This window comes from Eleginops maclovinus, chromosome 1, assembly GCF_036324505.1.
Source record: "Eleginops maclovinus isolate JMC-PN-2008 ecotype Puerto Natales chromosome 1, JC_Emac_rtc_rv5, whole genome shotgun sequence".
Lineage (NCBI taxonomy): Eukaryota > Metazoa > Chordata > Actinopteri > Perciformes > Eleginopidae > Eleginops > Eleginops maclovinus.
In genome coordinates, this window is record NC_086349.1 from 26,367,193 (window position 1) to 26,388,504 (window position 21,312).

At 38.9% G+C, this 21,312-nt stretch overlaps 2 protein-coding genes across 3 annotated transcripts; both read right to left on the reverse strand.

Moving 5' to 3' along the window:
• Positions 1–25: 25 nt before the first annotated feature.
• Positions 26–14,111, reverse strand: slc35a2 (solute carrier family 35 member 2). Of its 2 annotated transcripts, none has more exons than XM_063909999.1 (6): positions 13,778–14,111; positions 9,444–9,626; positions 8,207–8,358; positions 7,561–7,683; positions 6,562–7,148; positions 26–1,773 (listed from the first exon to the last, which is right to left on the reverse strand). In XM_063909999.1, exons 1-6 carry the CDS (start codon positions 13,839–13,841, stop codon positions 1,746–1,748), a joined length of 1,137 nt encoding a protein of 378 aa, XP_063766069.1. In that variant the 5' UTR covers positions 13,842–14,111; the 3' UTR covers positions 26–1,745. The 2 variants fall into 2 exon arrangements, with proteins under 2 accessions (XP_063766069.1, XP_063765999.1); XM_063909929.1 differs by lacking the exon at positions 26–1,773 and adding an exon at positions 2,602–5,297.
• A 900-nt stretch (positions 14,112–15,011) lies between these two features.
• pim2 (Pim-2 proto-oncogene, serine/threonine kinase) lies at positions 15,012–20,501 on the reverse strand. The gene is made up of 7 exons (XM_063910121.1): positions 20,250–20,501; positions 18,597–18,697; positions 18,395–18,445; positions 17,222–17,430; positions 16,907–17,076; positions 16,616–16,792; positions 15,012–16,447 (listed from the first exon to the last, which is right to left on the reverse strand). Exons 1-7 carry the CDS (start codon positions 20,305–20,307, stop codon positions 16,290–16,292), a joined length of 924 nt encoding a protein of 307 aa, XP_063766191.1. The 5' UTR covers positions 20,308–20,501; the 3' UTR covers positions 15,012–16,289.
• Between the last annotated feature and the right edge of the window lie 811 nt (positions 20,502–21,312).

The following is a 21,312-nucleotide window of genomic DNA, read 5'->3' on the forward strand; positions in this document are numbered from 1 at the left end:
AAAAGATAGACACTGAAGTCCAAACTTAATTATATATGTTTTTATTTTATTTCATTTGCACAAACCTAAGACTACAAAAACAAAATAAAAATAGGAATATTTCAGAGGTCAAGAAGCTGCAGGACTATACATAAGACCTCCGCACCACCACAAAAAAAAATCAACAAAACAATACAAATAAAACAGATCTAGCATACACAACAAACAACTACAAACAATTAAACAACAAACATGAAAATATGAGAGCAGTAAAAGTATTAGACAAAAGGGGCCAAAAAAAGACAATAAATACTTGTGTAAATAAAATAGTATTTTTCTTAGAATTTAAAGAGGAGATAATGTTGGTTGGAGTGAAGACTGAAATCATGAATCATGTAAATGATATCTGAAGTCATAACAGAAAAAACACTACATGTAAAATTCACATTGTTTTTAGCAGATTTATAATTTCTCACATTTTAAATCCCTTTGAGGAAACATTCACCCAAGAAACTAAAATCAGCCGAGTTTCTAAAACCTCAGAGACTTCGAAGACATTTTACATTTTAACTTTCCACTTTAAAACCTTAGGAAACAAACACTAAATAAAGCTTGATCACACGAAGGCACTGAGGTGAAGATAGGAGTTCATTTAAAGGAGTGTTACACGCTGTCGGAGATCAAATAAATATCTGGAAACATTCTTTTGAACTGTAAACTTTCACAATAAAAGCTGCTTTAGTGTTTCAGTCTTTCAAAAATAAATATTCATAATCTTAAAATGAGCTTAAATATGGGCTTTAGTTTTGAAATGTATAACTTGTAAAGTAAATACAATAAAATAAATACAATTAAATCCTGACTTTGAAAAACATCCAAAGTTTTAAATGTAAACAAATTAAATCTCATTATTTGTATTTTGTTAACAGAAAAGCGTTGGGTTGTTTTATTTCAAGCCACTTCTGTGTTAAAATAGAAGGATGCAAATTAAGAATGAATTTAAGTATTAACAAAATTAATCCTAATTTTAGACCTTAAATAATTTGTGATGAAAAAATATTCTAGAAATTCCATATTTTCAGTTTTTCTTTATAATAACCCCTAATTTATTTCAGTAAAAAACAACAACAGTATAAATGTTTTCCTACCAAATTGTTCCGTATTCATTTCGTAATAAGAAATACAATCTTTTATATTGAAATGATAAAATCCATGTTTGAAATAATTTGGATAAACATTGTAAATACTCAAAGTAAATCACGATGCTTGTCACAATTTTTATATAATTATACTTTATAAAAGGTTTCCCTTATGTTGCTGAGAGCAGCTTCACTTATATTATTAATAATATATATTGTTATGAATCCCTTTGGGTTAAGATATATTATATCAAGAAATATTGAGACAATTTAAATCTCAGAAATTTAATTTTCTTTGAATATTAAATGTATTTTTTTTAAATAGAAAAATATATGTATTTAATATTCTTTAAATGTATTATACTTTTAGAAAAATACAGAATGACATGATAAAATTGCATTTATATATAAATCTATATTTTGTCAAATGTTCTTTTCTGAAAATTACTCAATATTTTAACAATTATTTTAATTCTGTGGTATCAGAATGTTCAGGAGTGAATTAAAACTAAAGACTACTTGTGTTTAAGTACCTTAAGCAGAGTACAGTAATACTGCAGTATCATAAACTGCAGCGTAAATATTAATACTGCAGTACCGCCAGCAGCAGGATGGGGGCGCTGTCTCTCAGGATCCCTTCTGTTTCCCTGAGCACCTGCAGGACAGAAGAAGAGAAAACAAAGAATTAAATTAAATATCATTTCCTTTTATCAAAAAAATAAATACCAAAGACAGAGAGTTTATTTTACAGTGAGGGAAATTCAAATAAAATAATTTGAACATTAAAATACATCTATATTTTTGACAGCCTTCGGATTATAGAAAAACTGATTGAGTTCAAAAACTGACAGCAGGAGTTTCTGTAAATTAAACATGATTTAAATAATAGAAATTAAGCATTTATTTGCCTTTGTGTGTTAACATTATTGTTCATGACTTACTTTCACTTTATAAAAGATATAGAAAATGAACCTTAATAATGAAATTACACCGGTCTTTCAAGATGTAGTCCAAATAATACATCACTGTTATTGCACTTCTTCATACCTCCCTTTATTACACACATTTCTTATATATTTCAATTTAATATAGAGTTTAACAATGTTCAAATACACTATGAACTAAAACAATGTCTGGAAAGGATGGAAAAAATATCTTGAATTAAGAAAAGATGATTCTTTAAAATAAAAAAAGTTAATTTATTTTATTACTTTTATTTATTCCAAAGGAAAAATGATTTAAAGTGCTTCATATTTTAACCTAATCTATATATTTTTGATATATATGTAATTCATCAGGAGATATTAATTCATTTGTGTGTGCTGGTATGATTTTCTAAATAATAAATACATAAAAAATGTTTTGACTTTTTTTCTGGAGTTATCTCCTAACACTGTGTGAAAACTGACAGGTGCAGAACATGAAATAAAGAAGTGATATTATACTTGTTATTAAACTACAAATTAAGACAAACTCCAGAGTCTTTAAGTCCATGTCCGTGTTTATATAAAACTTTACCAAAGGAAGTATTTACAGGTTCATCGGTACAACAAGTGCAAACTCACAAACTGGGGGACACCCGTCCATCCCATCAGACAGCTCACACACACACAGGAGGAGGAAGTCAAAAATAAAATCAAGAGATTTAAATCCTGTGATTTCTGGAGAATTACGCTGTAGTGATTTTTACAGGATTTCTTTTTATTCGAGTCCTGAAAATAAAAAACAGTTTCAAAAAAAAAATCTCAGTACAATTTATTACATTTAATATGATCGAAATATCTACTTTTAATTCTGATTGAAGAGCAGAAAATAAATGTCCCTTTTTTGAGTAATTTATCAAACGAAGAGCAGACTTCACATTATTTTTTAAATCCTGTTATCTGGAGATTTTCAAAATAAAATAGAAGCGGTAAATTCTTCAGAATATTGAATAACCTCTTTTCAGTAAGAAATGTCTATTATTATCCCAATATTTTTTAGATGTCATGATTAAAGACACGGGGGTTGCGTTATATTAGGATAACAATATGATTTTCCAATGATAAGGGTATTTATTTCTTGTTTTCTTATCAAGATCCCAGAGTAAAAACACCGGTTTCGCACCTTTTCACAGCTCCTGACCTCTTAAAGCAAAGTAGTATGTATTTGTTACCAAAGTATTTATGCGAGATGGCTCTCAGTTTAGGGAATAAATCAGATTTCCAAAATAAAATAATATAAAAGTAAAATCCAGAGCTGGTTGCACTTCCCCCTCTCCACCAATAGGATAATGATCTATAACGGAGCTTCCTGTTTCTCCTCCTTCACCAACACACACCCAAAACAAAACCAACCTTTCATTCCCACATTCAATAAAAACCACTGATATATTAATATATACTTTAAGTTCCCAAAACAACAAAAACAGAAAATAACTAAATTAAATCTTGGTTCTCTTTTTGATTCTCGATAATAACAAAACAAACAGAAGATATTTTTGAACTTTGGGAGGAAAACAAACATCCTTTTGTTTTTGTATTTCTTCTCCACGTTGATCTGCAGGAGGGGGACAACGAAGTGCCGATATTTCACACATCTTCTTTTGTAAATGTGTGATTTTAATCTCCTAAATTCAATTTGTTCTCTAAACAATATCGTCTCTACTATAGCCTTTCTGCACTCGGTAAGTTGCTCCTTCCACATCCTGCAGCCCTAAAACGCGTGGGACTTTAAACAGACTCTGGTGTCCGTGCCCTCCTGCAGAGATCTGGAGATAAACCACGGAAACTTTCCTCCCAAAGCGAAACGTAAACAACAGGAAGCAGCTCGAAGGACGACTGACTGAACATTCAGGACGCACCGGCAGGACGCCCCTGCAGGACGCCCCCTTCAACTGGACGCCCGCAGAGGGACGAACAGCAGAATAATTATTAGGATTCATTCGTTTATATAAAAAAGATGCTCCAGATCCCGCACTGCTGCATCCCACAGCAGCCGGTCTGAGGAGCCAGTTTGTGTCCCTTAAAGTAAAAATACAGACTCCCGAGAGTTTCCGTGTGCAGCTGCAGAGTCTGTACTTCCAGCTGTCTGAGAGCGAACTGTACAGCTAACAATCGTATGGCTTCTGTACAGATGAGAAGAAAAAAGGCACCGAACACAAACGTCTCCGAGCGACGCCGACAGGAAGAGGAGCTCGACCTCTGACCCGGTTTCACTGAGCAGCTCAACTTCAAATCAGATATTTCAGGTGTTTTTTGGGACAATTTCCTCTCTAAATATTTGATTTTTAGGAGACTAAATAAGGACCGAAGCTGGTATTGAGAACGGGAACTCAAGCATTTATAGAAATGTCTCAGTGGAATCCTTCCTGGGTGTTTTTACTCTCCAAACAGAGAATATAAATACCAAAATGTTGGGGTATTATGGTTCAGATAGGAAGATGGAAATATTGATTAATAAACATTATTTAGTGACATCCTGTAAGAATTAAGACACCAAAAGTATGGATCTTTAATGTCCTATGTTAAATAGAGTAGGACACAATCATTGGGCACTGTCTTTGATAAAACCTGATTATAATTCATCGTTTTTTGTTTTTGTTTTTCAACCTTTGGTCAGCTTTTCTATTTTCTATAGTTTGGAAGTGTTTTTCAGATATAAGAAATCTGGGTATTTTATTCCCTGCTTTCATTTGTTTATTGTGTTTTATTATTTCTTACTTTTATTCCTAACGTCGGTTTTTTTCTTGCCAAAATGGAACTAAATTACAAAATAAATAATAAAATGTTGGAATAAATCAAACTAATTATCATCAAAAAAAAGGATCATTTGCTTTAAAAAATAAATAAATACAAATAAATTCAGAAGTCAATCTATTATCTTAGAAATCCCTAATTGCAGTCCTGAAGAGGAAAGTAAATGTAGCAATATTTTCCATCAGCTGCTCAGTGAAGACGGGATCAGACTGCAGATTCTCACCGACAGTAATCAGTATTCAGGAATATCCAGCGTAAGGCTTCTCCTCGTTTCATTCTGTTAGTAAAGTAAAGAGTTTTAAGGCAGAGAGGAAACAGATAGACAGACAGGTGCACTTCATCCTCCTCCTCATCCTTCTCCTCCTCTTCCTGTTGTGCTTTTAGCCGTTAGTCTGTGATGGAGACGGCGACGGGAGGAGACTCGAGGCCTCCCTCCTTAGCTCTGAGGTGGAGGGGGAGGAGAGAGGAGAGAAGTTAGTGTTTTAGGGAGGAAGAGCACAAGAAGAGTTTCTCCCCTCCTCCTCTTCTTCATCAAGAGTTAAAAGGAGCTTCAGCAGAGGAAGCAAGACTCTCCTCTGCACCACAAAGCAGGACGCGGAAAAAGGAGGAGCCTGTGATGAAAAGCCGCAGACAGGAAGTTTTGAAGAGGAGGAGGAGGAGGAAGAGTTTGCTCCTCTTTCTCACCACAAATGTCAGTTTTTTAAGAGGCTGAGCTCAGCGGGAGGTGAGGAGGAGGAGAGGAGGTCGGGAAAAAGTCAGGAAATCTAGGAGGAAGTCAGCATGGGATAAATCCAGGAGATATTCTGGGCAATAATTGTCCATAAAACGCTCCTAACTGACCTCAAATTATTACCTGTGCTCCATGATAACAGCTGTTTGGATTCTCTAAATGTAAATAAAAGCAGCTTCAATGCTTCCTTCCTCATCTCCTCTAGCAAGAAGACACCGGACAGTCCGTTGCCAAGGGAAAGGAGAAGATGCCGACCCACGATTCCTTGCAGCAGCAACATCTAAAGCTGCAGACGTGAATTTATTGCACCCTCCGTTTCCTGGTTTGAAAGGCTGCATTACAGTCAATTAATGTAATCTTCTGCAGGTACAATTATAAGCCTTATCCCTTTTTGGTCGTTAGATCCACTTAAGTTAAGCCTGCTATACCAATCGATATTGAAGTACTTCATCAAAAGTGTATTTCATTAGACTCTCTCCATGTCGCCGAGGCCTTACTGCATCAAAACTCCACGTTAAATAAAGTGTAGGTTTCTCTCAGTGCTTTCAATTAACTCTTGTCATATCTTCACATTTCTATTGAATAAGTTATGTCCTAAAGTCCAGAGGAGGTCAGAAGGAGTTTAGAGGAGGTGAGAGGTCAAGAGGAGGTCAGCAAAAAGCCAGGAGGAGTTTTTAAAGTTAGAGTAAGTTCCAGAAAGTGAGGAGTAAGTGTGTAAAGCTGAGCAGGAGATCAGGAGGGGGTTCTCTCGTTGGTCGAGTCCTTTTAATGAACTCTCCCCCACATCATGACATATCTGACCGCAGTCAGGATGTCCTAAAGTCAAAAGGAGGGGGGGAAGTCAAGAGGAGGTCAGCAAAAGGCCAGGAGGAGGTTAGAAACTCAGAAATAGTTCCAGAAAGTGAGGAGGAGATTGTGTAAAGCTGAGCAGGAAGTCAGGAGGAGACAGAGAGAGAGTCACTTCACCAGCACTGACTTTGGCAGAAACGCCTCCATCTCCACACCCCCGTTCGTCGCTGAAGACGCAGAGGAGGAAGACGAAGAGGACGAGGAGGAGGACGAGGAGCTCGGTGCCGCTTTGGGGAGGCTGTACATGTAGACGGCGCCGATGACGAGCCCCGCCCCCGCCGTGAAGAGCAGGTCCACGTGGAAGCCGAACAGGTAGATGGACATCACCGTGGAGACGATGATGGAGAAGGACGTGGCGAAGCCCTTCAGGATGTTGTCAGCATACTTCACCACCACGGCGACCAGCAGCCCGCCGAACGCCTGGTTGAAGATGACGCACCACACCATGCCGGTGTAGCCGAACAGGAAGCCGCGCTCGGCGATGGCGGCGCCGTCGTTCCACCACATTCCCAGCATGCCGAGCGCCATGCCGAACACGCCCAGCTGCACGTTCCTCACCCAGACGGACGCCGAGCTGCCCTTCAGGATCTTCTCGAAGTAGACGCCGGCGAAGCCCGACGACAGGCAGCTGATCACCACGGCAACCAGGCCCACGGTGTAGTTCTGGTTGGTGCCGTCCAACACCGACGCCTCCTTCTTGCCCTCCTGCTGCACCTGATGGGGGGGGGGGGGGATATACCAATCAGTACATCAGTGCTTACTACACGGCGTAACTTGAATGCTGGATTCTGATTGGTCAATTCGGACATTTCATAGGTTATGAAGTAAGGGATTATCAAAGAGCCACAAACTAACGACTTGACTCCAAAAAAAGTGTAACTAATCCAGTTATTCAGAGTGTCTTTATTTAAATCACAGTCAAAAGATTCAAAGGCTTTTTTTCATGTGTTTAAAAAGCTGCAGCGTAGTTTTGGCAGTGGAAATCTTCAAGACTCAGGCTCCTCCAACACACTTTCTAAGGATTTATAGACAAAATAACTGAAGTAACACTTAAATATGTTGAGGTCATTTCACTCATAAGACTTCATTAATTATGAACCAGGTGAGCTGCAGGTGAGGGGCGTACCTGAACGACGGCGACCCCGGCGAACAGCAGCAGCAGAGAAACCCACTGAACTTTGGAGAGGGATTTCCTCAGCATCAAGACGCTGAACAGAGCCGTGGTGAGGATCTTCAGCTGGTACGTCACCTGAGAGGGGGGGGGGGGGGGTCATGTTAACACTCTGTAACAGGTAGTACTGTGTGAGCCTGATTTATGCAGTATGAATTTGCCTCTTCAGAATGGAGCATTTTTTATACTTCTGCAGTTTTTACTCTGAAACTGAGACTCATGAGCCCAATTATTACTCATGTGTTCATGCAAGTCTAAAAGTCACCATTAAATTGTAGTGAAACCATATTTAGAGCACAGTAGTGGTCTTTATATACTCGGATCATGATGCTCTAAGCTCTTACACACTCCAAGCGTTCAAATTTGAGGAGGAGCCTAAAGGAAAAGGATCTTTGTTACAGATTAATGTCTTAAAGAACATGCGACAGAGTGCTCAGCTGCACCTGAATTCATCTTCAGAGCCTCTGCTTTCTGATGATGTACAACACGTCTATGTTACTTATACTGGAGACCTGCAATCTACCATTAAAGACCCCCTGTCCCTCCTTAAAAAAAGCCTAAAATGGACTTGCACGATGAGGTTATTGATATGAAGTGTGACCTGGAAGGTGGCGGCGGGCAGGTTGGAGATGGCGACGTACTGCAGGTTGTTCTGCAGCGTGTAGATGAGCGAGGGAACGGCCAGCTTCAGAGTGTCTTTGTACTGAAACACCACGGAGTCGACCAGGAAGAGAACCGTCTGCTTCACGTTACCTGCAGACAGAGCAGGAGGTTAGTGTTTGTTCTAACGTAGTACACCTCAGGGTTCGTGGTGAATTCATAAGAGTGTCACACACACTTATTTGAGGATGATAAACCTGCAAAACTAAACAGTGTAATTCACAAATCACATGCAAAACGTTGGTCAATATTTAGGCAATTTTAGATTAGTTCTTGGTTAAATTTGTAGATGGAAATAAGCTATCATCTGGCATATATCAGTTCAGTAGAGTGAGTACATTTCAACGCTGACTGCGAGTCACCGACAGGGTTCACTTCATACAATACTTTCTTAAATGCAGGGTGTATAAGTAGTAGAGTACTGCATCAGCACATCATGTGTGCTTATATGTTTGTATTGTTAAAGTGGAGTAAAATGTACAATACAATAGTATTTCAAATAGAAATACTCAAGTAGAGGTATGACAAAATAGTATTCGAGTAACTTTATCATGCTGGAAAATACAGCATGAAGCACCAACGTCACTTCCTGTCTAAATTAAGCCCCGCCCACTTTCAGGTGTAAATCCTGCATTAAAGCGAAGCTGAAAATAATCTTCACGTCTTAAAGCTGCTGAGTCATATATCGCACCTCCAACAACAAATAGATCCAGAGCTCCGGTTCCTTTACTTCCTCTCCAGAAAAAAGAGAGTAAAAGAAAGGATCAGAAATCTCAGTCTCAGTGTCAGCCTGCTGCCTGCCACTCGTCCCCCGGCAGACCCACCGGACATCCATCCCCTATTTATTCTCCGTAAGCTGTCTCTGCCGTCTGACCAGACATCTGACCCCATCTCCATATCTCTGGACTCATTGGATGTATAATTATACTCTTATACTGTGTCTTTATCTGCACTGTTCTCTTGCTGTAACACTGTTAATGTCCTCGCTGTGGGGCAAATAAAGGATTTCTGATTAAGTAAATGTGCTGAGTTTAATTGACACTGTGTTTTCACAGGTCTCGCTCTGGTTATAATCAGGTGCGTTGAATAACCTGTTCGTCCGGATAAAAATCCTGTCCTGATAAAACCAAACTGTATTCTTTGAAGTCCTTCCCTTTATTGTTGAAGCGTGCACTCACATCTCTTCTGCAGCAGGATGATGAGCAGACACGTCAGCACCTTCAGTACCTCGGCCATCACCACCGCCGACGTGGTGAAGAAGCGGTCGCCGGGTAACGTTCGCACGTACCGGATGCTGAGGATGAGCGACGCATTCTGGACCACCAGCACCGCCAGACTGATGTACTTCAACTTCCTGTTCACTGCAGGAAACACAGAGAAAATACCAACAAGCCATTAAGAAGTCTGGTCGATTCAAAGAGTCCTCTCCTGCTGATGTTCAGGTGTATATCAGTATGTAGAGTCTCTACTTTAAAGAGTCCTCTCCTGCTGATGTTCAGGTGTATATCAGTATGTAGAGTCTCTACTTTAAAGAGTCCTCTCCTGCTGATGTTCAGGTGTATATCAGTATGTAGAGTCTCTACTTTAAAGAGTCCTCTCCTGCTGATGTTCAGGTGTATATCAGTATGTAGTGTCTCTACTTTAAAGAGTCCTCTCCTGCTGATGTTCAGGTGTGTATCAGTATGTAGAGTCTCTACTTTAAAGAGTCCTCTCCTGCTGATGTTCAGGTGTATATCAGTATGTAGAGTCTCTACTTTAAAGAGTCCTCTCCTGCTGATGTTCAGGTGTATATCAGTATGTAGCGTCTCTACTTTAAAGAGTCCTCTCCTGCTGATGTTCAGGTGTATATCAGTATGTAGTGTCTCTACTTTAAAGAGTCCTCTCCTGCTGATGTTCAGGTGTATATCAGTATGTAGTGTCTCTACTTTAAAGAGTCCTCTCCTGCTGATGTTCAGGTGTATATCAGTATGTAGTGTCTCTACTTTAAAGAGTCCTCTCCTGCTGATGTTCAGGTGTATATCAGTATGTAGTGTCTCTACTTTAAAGAGTCCTCTCCTGCTGATGTTCAGGTGTATATCAGTATGTAACATCTCTACTTTAAAGAGTCCTCTCCTGCTGATGTTCAGGTGTATATCAGTATGTAGAGTCTCTACTTTAAAGAGTCCTCTCCTGCTGATGTTCAGGTGTATATCAGTATGTAATGTCTCTACTTTAAAGAGTCCTCTCCTGCTGATGTTCAGGTGTATATCAGTATGTAGAGTCTCTACTTTAAAGAGTCCTCTCCTGCTGATGTTCAGGTGTATATCAGTATGTAATGTCTCTACTTTAAAGAGTCCTCTCCTGCTGATGTTCAGGTGTATATCAGTATGTAGAGTCTCTACTTTAAAGAGTCCTCTCCTGCTGATGTTCAGGTGTATATCAGTATGTAGAGTCTCTACTTTAAAGAGTCCTCTCCTGCTGATGTTCAGGTGTATATCAGTATGTAATGTCTCTACTTTAAAGAGTCCTCTCCTGCTGATGTTCAGGTGTATATCAGTATGTAATGTCTCTACTTTAAAGAGTCCTCTCCTGCTGATGTTCAGGTGTATATCAGTATGTAGAGTCTCCTTTAAAGCGTCCTCTCCTGCTGATGTTCAGGTGTATATCAGTATGTAGTGTCTCTACTTTAAAGAGTCCTCTCCTGCTGATGTTCAGGTGTATATCAGTATGTAGTGTCTCTACTTTAAAGAGTCCTCTCCTGCTGATGTTCAGGTGTATATCAGTATGTAGTGTCTCTTTATGTTCTCAGACTGCCTGTGCTGCAGCACCTCTTTTCACCCTCTGTCTGAAACCAGAGCCCAGTCTGCTCTGATTGGTCAGCTGGCCGGCTCTGTTGTGATTGGTCAACCGCTTAGAGATGTCCCGCCCCTTAGCCTATCACACACATTGTGTTGGAGCGCTAGCCAATAGGAGCATGAGTGTTACACAGTGATGTCACTATGTTCCGGATGAAAACACTGGAGTAAAATGGAGGCTATTTAGGATTCATGATGGCTAAACAGTTCACAGAAAAGAAAATACTAGACTTAGAAAACTAGACAACATGGAAATGATCCCACAGACACAGACGATGTCTGTTCCAACCAGTAATATAATAAATGACCTTCAGTGAGAGTAAGTCATTTAAAGCATCTTTTATTTTGCTGGAAATATGTGTTTCTAAATTTCTGCTTTTGATTAAAAACGTTCCCTTCTTCTAAAGGGGGGGTTTATCTAACTGCTCTCAAACTGAATGTGTTATTGGTTTAGTAAAATAAGACATTCTGTTCTCGCTAAACATTTATTGTGGGTGTAATGTAACGTATCGTACATTTATTTACACACTATATCCTGAAGTGATTTGCATTAAGAAATAATTACACAAACGGCAGGGCGAACAGAGACATCGTTTACATAGTTAATATTTATTTAGCTGAGTTCACTTTATCAGAAGCTATCTTTTCCAGGTCCTCACCTGGAGAGACTCTATTCAAACCCCTTTGAGGTTTTAATAATATTCATTTATTAAAAGTAAACTTTGCTCTTCTTAGAAATGTATGTTTATGTATCATTGCCTGCAGATATTATTTAAATCTGACATGCTTTGCTCTACTACTGCACTAAAGTACACATTTCTACCCCAATAAATGCCAGAGTTACTTTTTTAACTACGATTATTCTCCTTCTATTAATTCTAAGTAAAGTTTTTAAAAGCCTCTTGGATCAGCTGGAAAACGCACCACGACAGAGCGGAAAACAGGGCTGTTTTTCTGAGAAACTCGTGAAAAGCTGTCTTTTTAGATAACAGGAGTATAATGTAAGACACACATTAATGATGCTGTAGCTTTAATGCAGCAATGGTTCATAATCAGGGAGTTCAAAATGTTAAACACGTGTTTTCTAATGGTCATTATTGGAATGGAATATTTAATCGAAACACTCAAATTAGACCAAGTTAGCCATTAGCCAATAACCAACCAAGGTAACCCCCGCCCACCTGATCACCTGGATCTCCTCCTAGAGCACCATTGTGTTTTTTGGTTTGTGTTTCAGCCAATCAGACAGGTTCTGTATATATCTGAGACCTGGAATATATTGTCGATAGGGGACCTTTAACTTTAAAAAGTTAAACCCATGGTTAAAACACAGTGTTATCTTGGATGATATCTGTGACATAATGTAAGTAAAGCTTGTTTTAAATAGTACTTGGACTTTCAATGAAATATTTGCCTACAGGGCCATGAGTATTTTTACTGCTGAAGAGAATCTTGATTTACCTACCAGCAATGATTATTTAAATGTGACGACAAACACTTCTTAGAACACAAAAGACTGAATGTTAGCAAACTGAAACTACATTAACACCAGCAGCCCATACAAAGAAAAGGGCGTATGTGTTCATAGAAATACTGAGTGTAGGTTACCTGCAAGAGTATGTGTGTGTGTGTGTGTGTGTATGTGTGTGTGTGTGTGTGTGTGTCTTTGTACTTCTACTCCACTACATTTATTGAGTTGCTAGGCAGATTAGGATGAATGATGGTAATATAATCTCCCTTAAATCTGACTGTAGTTCACCTGCAGTAAATCCAGCAGCTACCCTGCAGTATACAAAGCCATTCAAACTAGCTGCACCTTTACCAGCTCTGAGAACACTTTAATGATCAATCATTATAAAACATATCAGAGATATTATTCTGAAATGGACCAATCAACAATGACTACTTTTACTGTCGCTCCTTTAGGTATTTAATGATGACTATACTTTTGTTATTTTACTTGTAACAGAGTATTCCTGCACTCTGGTACAAGATGTTAGTACTTGTCCCACCTCTGCTGACAATAAAGCCTTTGAATATTCAACCCAGCCTCCACGTCACCAGCTGCTAGCCCATTAACACTTACTGACACAAAATGAGTAACCAGACAAATTCTGTTAAAATGTGGAAATATAGATAGAAGTGCCATCACTCAGGACCAAATTGTTAATAATGCACACTGCCTGCTGGTTTATTCCCCTTTACTAAAGGCTGTTATCAGTGTGTAGCATTAACATCAGCCAAAAACTTTACCTAATGCCTCAGTTAGCTTCACACAAACTATTAAAACACGAGTAAACAGTGGAGCTAGCCTAGCCTCCTGCTCAGGTAGCATGCCAATTAAAACTCAGACATTATTATTGATAACTAAACGTCTAAGATTATATTTCTGCGTTAATAATAAAATATATAACTTTTTCGATTTCCTTTAATTAATGAAAACCCTCATTAAAGGCAGCTAAGTGTGGTTTGTTTAACTAGCTACTAGTGAGCTAACTAGCCTCGAAACTACAGAGAACCACAACTGTATGCTATTAAAAACACATGATTTTAACTAGATAATAACTATTTCAACACACCAGTGCTCCTATCATTTAGCCACCCAATAACCAGTTTTACAGCCATACAGGCCGTCTGAATACTACACGACCCCTGGTTCTCCTTTTCCTGGGACTCACCCTCACTCTGACCCCGACTCACTCCCTTCTCCTCCACCGCCTGAGAGACGCTTGCTGCGGCCATAATGTGCTCCTCTGGCCGCTGGTCCGGAGCCTTCTCACCGCTGCTAACGCTGTTAGCCCCGAAGCTAACTCCCCTTTCCCGGTTCAACGGTTTAATATCTCCCTGGTCCGGAGCACCGACCTCCGTATTGTGGTTTCGGGGGTTAAAGCGGGAGGGAGCCGCGTTGTCAGAGGGGTATTAAAGCCGGAGATGAGGTTAGAGAAGGCAGCAGAGGAAGGGATAAAAACAATCTCCGTGGAGGAGCTGAGGTGTTCAGGAAGTGAAGGAACTACAGAGGAATTCAAGGAACTACAACTACAGAGATGAGAACATGTGAAACGATGTGTCACTCTGAGCGAATAAAACGAATCGCTTCCTGGTTACAGTAGTGAATCAAAAGCAGGTTAAAAGTAGGTTTTTACATACAATACGTTTATTTTTAAACTAAATGAACAATAGAAGCAGATATTGAACATTTGATTACAACAAATATTTAAATAAAAATAAAATCAATGCATAAAAACAAAACCCAGATAATATAATAAGGTAAAAATCTATATTATAATATAACATTATATAATATACCCTGCTATGGTATCTAATAAAAGTAATGTCTTACTTATTACCTTAAAGAATAAATATCACTACTTTAAGAAGCACATTCATTTAACTAAAAAGGGATAATGGGTGCCCTTAAATAAATCGATATAAATATACATTTGATATACTAATACAATTAAATTTCACCGATTCAAAAGTGGATATTTTAAAGATTTATAGGAATGTGTGACAGTTTCTGTGCAATGGCAAACATATTTTCGTATCAGGAGGAAAGAAGTGTTTTATTTTTCTATTTATAAAAACAGATTTTGGTCCGAGCTCTGCATAAACAGTCAGAGTGAGCCCTCTCTGATCCGCCTGAAAACAATCGCTTCCTTCTTCTCTCCTGCAGGTTGAACACGGAGGACTCCTATTGGCTGCTGTGGGAACACCTCACCTGTCTGATGTTGTTCATCTTCAGCGCCGCCGGCTGGTCATTTTCAACATTGCGATGGATATTATGATATAAAGTAGGGGAAAGCATGGAAAACACATGATCATGGTTAAATTATTTCTTGGCTTGTTATTGTTAATCACTATGAATTATGGGTAATGTAGTTTCACAGAAAACAACAACAGGACACAAAGTGCTTAAGTGAGAAAATAGTTTTATTCGAAACATTAAATAAGTTTCTTCTTCTTCTTCTTTCGATGCATAAACTCTTATTTAATGTAAATAAACAGTAACAAGTGATTGAGGAGCCACTTTGATGATAAATCCAGGCAAAAATACACAAGTATTTACAGTGACACTCCCGTCACTACTAATCACATTCACTGGTCTGGAAACAACAACAAATAAATAATATATCTAACATTAAATCAATAATCTTACTCAGAGGTGAAACACATCTGCAGTGCTGATATCCAGGCAAGGGGGGGAAAAGTTCTTAATAACTAAGAATTTTAACATTTGTAAAAGTCTAAATACTCTTGACTCCCAAAGATTTAAAGCAAAACAAAAGTAACAATACTCCACTAGTATTATACTATGAGCTGTGTCAGGACATTATACTGGGATGCTATGGCGGTGGGAACATTGATTTAAATAACAGTATAATACTTAAGAATGGATAAATTGTTGGCCTTTTTGCAAAAATAAAAGTATAAAAAAAGTGATTGTAATTTCTCAACTGAGGTCGATTTTCTTACTAGTTCCTGACATTAAATGGAGCAAAAACAATGATCTTCTACAGCTCTGTTATTTGGAAACATGTCCTGTAAGTGACCTGTCCTGTTCTACTTGTTTTACAAGATGCTCTACTTCATTTTTGGGAGTTTTCTATTCAAACTTTTCCTGTTTCCTGATCCTGCTCCACCTGAAGTGACAGAGAGAGAAATCCGTCCCTGAAGCTGGAGATCAATTGTAGATAACAAAGTCTAACCCAACATTTAGTAACTGAACACTTCCTTATGCTTATACACCAACTTCTTTCTAGAAAACTACTTTATTCCCAAAATCCCCAAAAGGAGGACACTAAAGGAGCTGGCGTTTGTTCGCTGATACAGCCGTAACAAAACAAGAACAAGAAAAAAAGGTCTGTATTTTCAAAATAAGATAAAAAATGATAACTTAACAGGAAGTCATTCTGCCCAAATCAAATCAAACAAAATAAACAGTAGTACAGCCGAGTGCAGCATGCAGGGCAACGATAATGAAAATAAATACTCTTCTGTGTTAGAGGATCATCACGGTGTTTCCGTCTCGTTTGAACCCTTTCATTTCGGAGGTTCAAAGTCCTTCCTCAGCGCCATCAGTGTTTTATGTTAAAGGGTTAAAACATGAACATGTGCTCCCTTCAATCCAGTGTGTGAGCTTTCTGTGCGTCAGTGTGACGTATATTCAGAGTTCAGTTTATTGGAGCGCCGTCACAGGGACTGTTTGGTCAGAGAGCTGTGATCCTCCTGCAGATCTCCACCTTCCTCCTCCTCGCCTCCCATCATCCAGGGGTGAGACAGGATCTCCTCCAGAGTGGGACGATCCTCCGGACGGTACGACAGGCACCAACGGATCAGAGACTGGCATTCTGGGAAAGAAAAGAGGACATTTGCTCAATATGAGATTAGACGTCACAGGTAGACTACCTTAAACACAGGACAGCATTTTGTAAGTGGAGCTTTTAAAACAGTACCAATATTACCAGGTCACACAGGTGTGTGATGAGTGTGTGTTTGTGTGACGGACACCTCCTCACCTTTAGAGACGCGGCGGGTGAAGACGGGCGTGGCCCTGATGATCTCCTGGTCGCGCTCGAAGGGGATGTCGCCGCAGACCGAGTCAAAAAGCAGGACGCCCAGAGACCAGACGGTGAGAGAGACGGCATTGTAGGACTGAGACAGGATCCACTCGGGGGGGCTGTACACACGAGTACCTGAGGGGGGGGAGGGAGAGTTACAAATGCAGTCTGAAGCTTGGTTTTTGACCCTTTCCTATGACCACTATTAAATCAAATGATACTAGAATATCCGACAGTTTGTTCCCGTACCTTCGAACTCGCTGTACGGCGTCTCTTTGAGCAGCGCTCCTGATCCAAAGTCGATGAGCTTGACTTCCAGCGTCCTGGTATCGACCACAATGTTCTCGTCTTTGATGTCTCGGTGCACGATGCCGTGAGCGTGAAGGAACCGCAGCGCCTCAACCACCTGCCGGAAGAACCTGACGGAGAACACAACACACAGAGAACGTTAACACACCGGAACAGCAGGGGGGAAATTGATTTACATGATGCATTTCTGTGGCGGATATACAGATCTATATATAGCAAAACCTTTGAACCTTTGACATGTTAAAGATCAATCACCTGAGTGCGAGGCGTTCAGGGAGCGCTCCTCTCTCCGTGATGAAGTCGAACAGATCCTGGCAGTGTGGGGGGCGCTCCAGCACCAGCAGGAAGCACCGTCCCTCCACAGAGAACCAGTCCAACATGCGCACCACCCCCTTGTGACCTCCGCACTCAGACAGCCGCAGCAGCAGAGCGATCTCCATGGGAACAGGAGCCGCCTCTCCGGGCTGAGGGGGAAGAGACATTATAAACATGAAACACTGTCCTCACTGGATAACAAAAAGAGTTACAGTCTCTTAATTTAAAGCCTTTCTAATTATTATCTTTAATTTATATTTGTTATTTTCTGAATTTGCTTCACCTCTCCACAGACATTATAATTCCCTCATTTTTATTTTGTAAAATAATTATTTATTTGCTACTTTATGTATAATATATATTACTTTAGTTAATTGTTCTGATGTATTATGATTTAAGAGTTTTATATCTGTTAAACTATAGAAAATAAAGTAAAAGAATTCAAACAGAAATGTATTAAAGTTATTCGTAAAATATAAGAAATATTCGACTTAAATAAAAACAATAAGGATGTCCGGTTTGAAAAATAGACCGCATATTTTTCTTTAATGGAGTCATGTGAAAGTACATAATATATATCAAACCTCATGTAGGTTATTCTCTTTTATTTATTCTCACAGAAATTCCACTTTGGTTTTTCTGCCCTGATTCATCTGCAGGTGTGTAACACTCCTATGTTGTGGTGGGGGGTGTCCCAAGTGCTAAAGAATACCAAATGAGTCCCACCACTGAGGGGAAATCCTACAGCGTCATTTACTGAGCCATGACATCACAGAGGGGGCTGCCCCAACTCACAGGTGCAGTTCACCTGTCAGTCCAGCAGAAGGCAGTGCTGACCCAAGGTCAGTTTGCACCTTTATGTATACAGTCTATTGTTTACAAATGGTTGAATCCATTTTAATATATAAAAAATGAGGTTTTTAAATTATGCTTTTGGTGTAACTTAATGACTGAGTACAATGAGGTTTTTAGAGTCTCTGTTTTTAACTCCGTAAACTGAATATATCTGAGTTTTGGATTCTAGGTCAAATAAAACAACACAACTATAGACATGATCTGTGTCTGTCTGATGTTTTCTGACATTTTAAATACAATAATAGTCTTGTTACTCACCAGTCTGGCCCATTGCTGCACCCGGTCACTGGAAATCTGTTTGATGGCAACCTGGAGGGACAAAAAGGGAGACCATGAGTTCAGATTTGCAATATCAGACATTGAACTTTAGAACAATAACAACATGTTTAAAGTTGTTAAAACCTGACATCAATAAAGAATAGAGAAGCAGCTGCAGAGGTAAATGTGTGTGTAGACTGACCTGCAGTCCATCAGAAAGCCTCTGGCCCGAAAACACAGAACCGAAACCCCCACTGCCGAGAAGAGGACCGCGGTGGTACTGACTGCAGAACGGTTCCTTCACTGAGGAGAGAGAACACAGAACGTCAGTCTGCTGTGGACATTCACACACACAGAATCACATTATAACAAAGCACATAAAGTCAGCCTTTGAGACATTATGTAATCCAGATGCATCCTGACCACTGTGTCTGGGTTTATGTTTTGCATCTTGACCCCTGAATTTGCTGTAATTTTATCCATTTCTACAAACTAAAGTCAGTGAGGTGTTTGGTTAAAAGCTCAGGAGGGTCAGCAGACCAATTAGATGGTCAGGTATGGTTTGCACCCTGTAATACAGAGTAAAAGAAAGTGACCAAACACTGAAACATGAGGAAATATTGAAGAAGTAAATCTATTTTAGTGCCAGGAATAGCCTGTCGTAAGTCTCAGCTTATCTACCATGTGAGGAGAGGAATGTCAGTATGTAAAGTAGGTAATCAGCATAGTCAAAGGACTTGAAGACAAAACAAAACAGCTGGGAAACTAAAAGTATTTACACTCTTTACTTGAGAATAAGTACTAAAACAACATTGAAAAGACAAGTAAAAGTCCTGCATTAAAAGGATATTTGTGTGGGGAATGTCCTGTTAGTCGAGACTGAATATGTTGAGTTAATTGGACAAAAAAGGACATTTGTAGTTTGCATCTGTTGAATAAAATTAGTGGATGAATAATAATTTATGAGGGTCTTTATTCCTGTTTCATAAAAATTAAGATTTAAAACAGTTTCAGTTTAAGAAATACATGAAAAGTCAACAATTTTTTAAAAAAAATAGACGTTTAACCGTTAATTTCAAACTCAGTCCCCATGGAAACGGTTATTGAAACGACCGTTATGTCAACAGAACATTAATCCGGATTTTGAAAAAAACAAACCGTTATTTTCGTAATTTAATCTCATATTGACCCATTTTAAAGTCTTCAAAACACAGCAAATTAAACTATTATTAAAAGTAGTTCATATTTAGAGTTCATGTGAGGTGAAACTGGACTCCTAAAACGTGACATGGTTCTCTTTTAACCTGCCTTTCTGCAGGAAAGTCACTTTTAGCTTAATTGCTGAACTGAAATACACATACATTTTGTATAGTATACAATATATACACTTCTATTTCTACATTTTGGAAGCCAAGTTTGTAGTTTTTCCTCCACTACATTTATTTAGCAGCTTTAGTTACTTTATAGATTCAGATATTGACACACAATAATAGTCGATAGTTTGGTAATTAAATTATTTGGTAGACATTAATCCAACATTTTATTCGAGCAGATAAGGCCATGAGTGAGTAAACAGGAAACCATGAGCAGCAATTTAGAAGTGTTGTATTTCATAGTTCCAGCTTTTTAAATGTGAAAATGTGCTGCTTTTGCTTTAAAATATTAGATATTTTACTCGGAATAATTTAAGTACACTTTCCTAATCGTACCTAAGTACTTTAAATTCAGTACCATTGTCAATGCAGTACTTTGGTTCAGAAATGAGTAGTTTAACAGTGTGGTATTAGTACTTTTAGTCAAGTAAACGACTTCTTTATTCAACACGAAACGTCTTTCTTTTGTTTTATTTTCTTACCGCTTTTCCCTCCGACGTCTTCCTCCAAAATCAGCTCCGCAGATCTTTTCTCCAACATTTTCTGGAAGTTTTTGGTTAGTAAAGGCTGATAGAATCCATTATGTTGTTGGTTGAATTCCTCTGGAAGTCTGTATTTCCTGCTTTAGGCTTTCTGTGCAATTTCAGGAAATTACTATAAAAGTTACTGCTCTAAATTCTGCTTAATATCCTAATGAAGGAGTCGAACACTGACCGCCTTGCTGCCATACGTTACTGTTTTGTTCCGTATTTATACCCCTCTTACCGAACACGCCCACTCCCCTACCTACTGTCCAATCAGGGCGGAGACGTGTGCCCAATGTTTTGAACCGCTCTACCAATCAGATTCAAGTTGCGGTTGCTATATACCGCTCTGAGTCAACCTGATGAATAATACTCAAACCCCGCTTTAGGAATTCGTAGAATTCAAGAGCTGCGCGCGCTGATGATTACGGGAGACGAGACGACGGTTTCCCCTAAACACACACACACACACACACACACACACACACACACACACACACACACACACACACACACACACACACACACACACACACACACACACTACATGCACCCATTCACTTAAAACGACTTTATAAATAAGTGATAATGTATTTCCTGTTCCTCGTACAAAGAAGTGTGTCAGTAGTAGGGGGGAAACTATTTAGGTCATTTTTCTTTGGAAGAGGTGGGCCTACTAAAACCACCTTAGTAGAAGTCCTGCATTTAAAACATAACTTAAGTAAATCGAGTGCATTACTTAAAGTGTGACTTGATTGTACAGATAAAGGTTCCCTGTCAATGTTTCAGTATTACGTGACATTTCAGGACTGTTATTACTGCTGCATGTGAAACCCACGTATCTTTAAAAAGTCAGCTTTTCACGAGTTTCTCAGAAACGCGCCCCGTTTGCAGTTTTGTAAAGATGCATTTTCCAGCGGAATCAAGAGACTTTTTAAAGACTTTATTTAGCTTAAGGACAGTTTTTATTTTATCATTCACTTCATCACAAACGTTCAAACTGTCAGATGAATGCATTGTA

Coding starts and splice junctions, on each gene's coding strand:
- slc35a2 (XM_063909929.1), bottom strand. CDS start 13,841: ATGGCCGCAGCAAGCGTCTCTCAGGCGGTGGAGGAGAAGGGAGTGAGT. Junction 8,359..9,443: donor CATCCTGCTGCAGAAGAGAT/GTGAGTGCACGC, acceptor CTCTGTCTGCAG/GTAACGTGAAGCAGACGGTT. Junction 5,298..6,561: donor ATGGAGGCGTTTCTGCCAAA/GTCAGTGCTGGT, acceptor CCTCCACCTCAG/AGCTAAGGAGGGAGGCCTCG.
- pim2 (XM_063910121.1), bottom strand. CDS start 20,307: ATGTTGGAGAAAAGATCTGCGGAGCTGATTTTGGAGGAAGACGTCGGA. Junction 17,077..17,221: donor CCTGAACGCCTCGCACTCAG/GTGATTGATCTT, acceptor GTTCTCCGTCAG/GTTCTTCCGGCAGGTGGTTG. Junction 16,793..16,906: donor GCCGTACAGCGAGTTCGAAG/GTACGGGAACAA, acceptor CCCCCCCCTCAG/GTACTCGTGTGTACAGCCCC.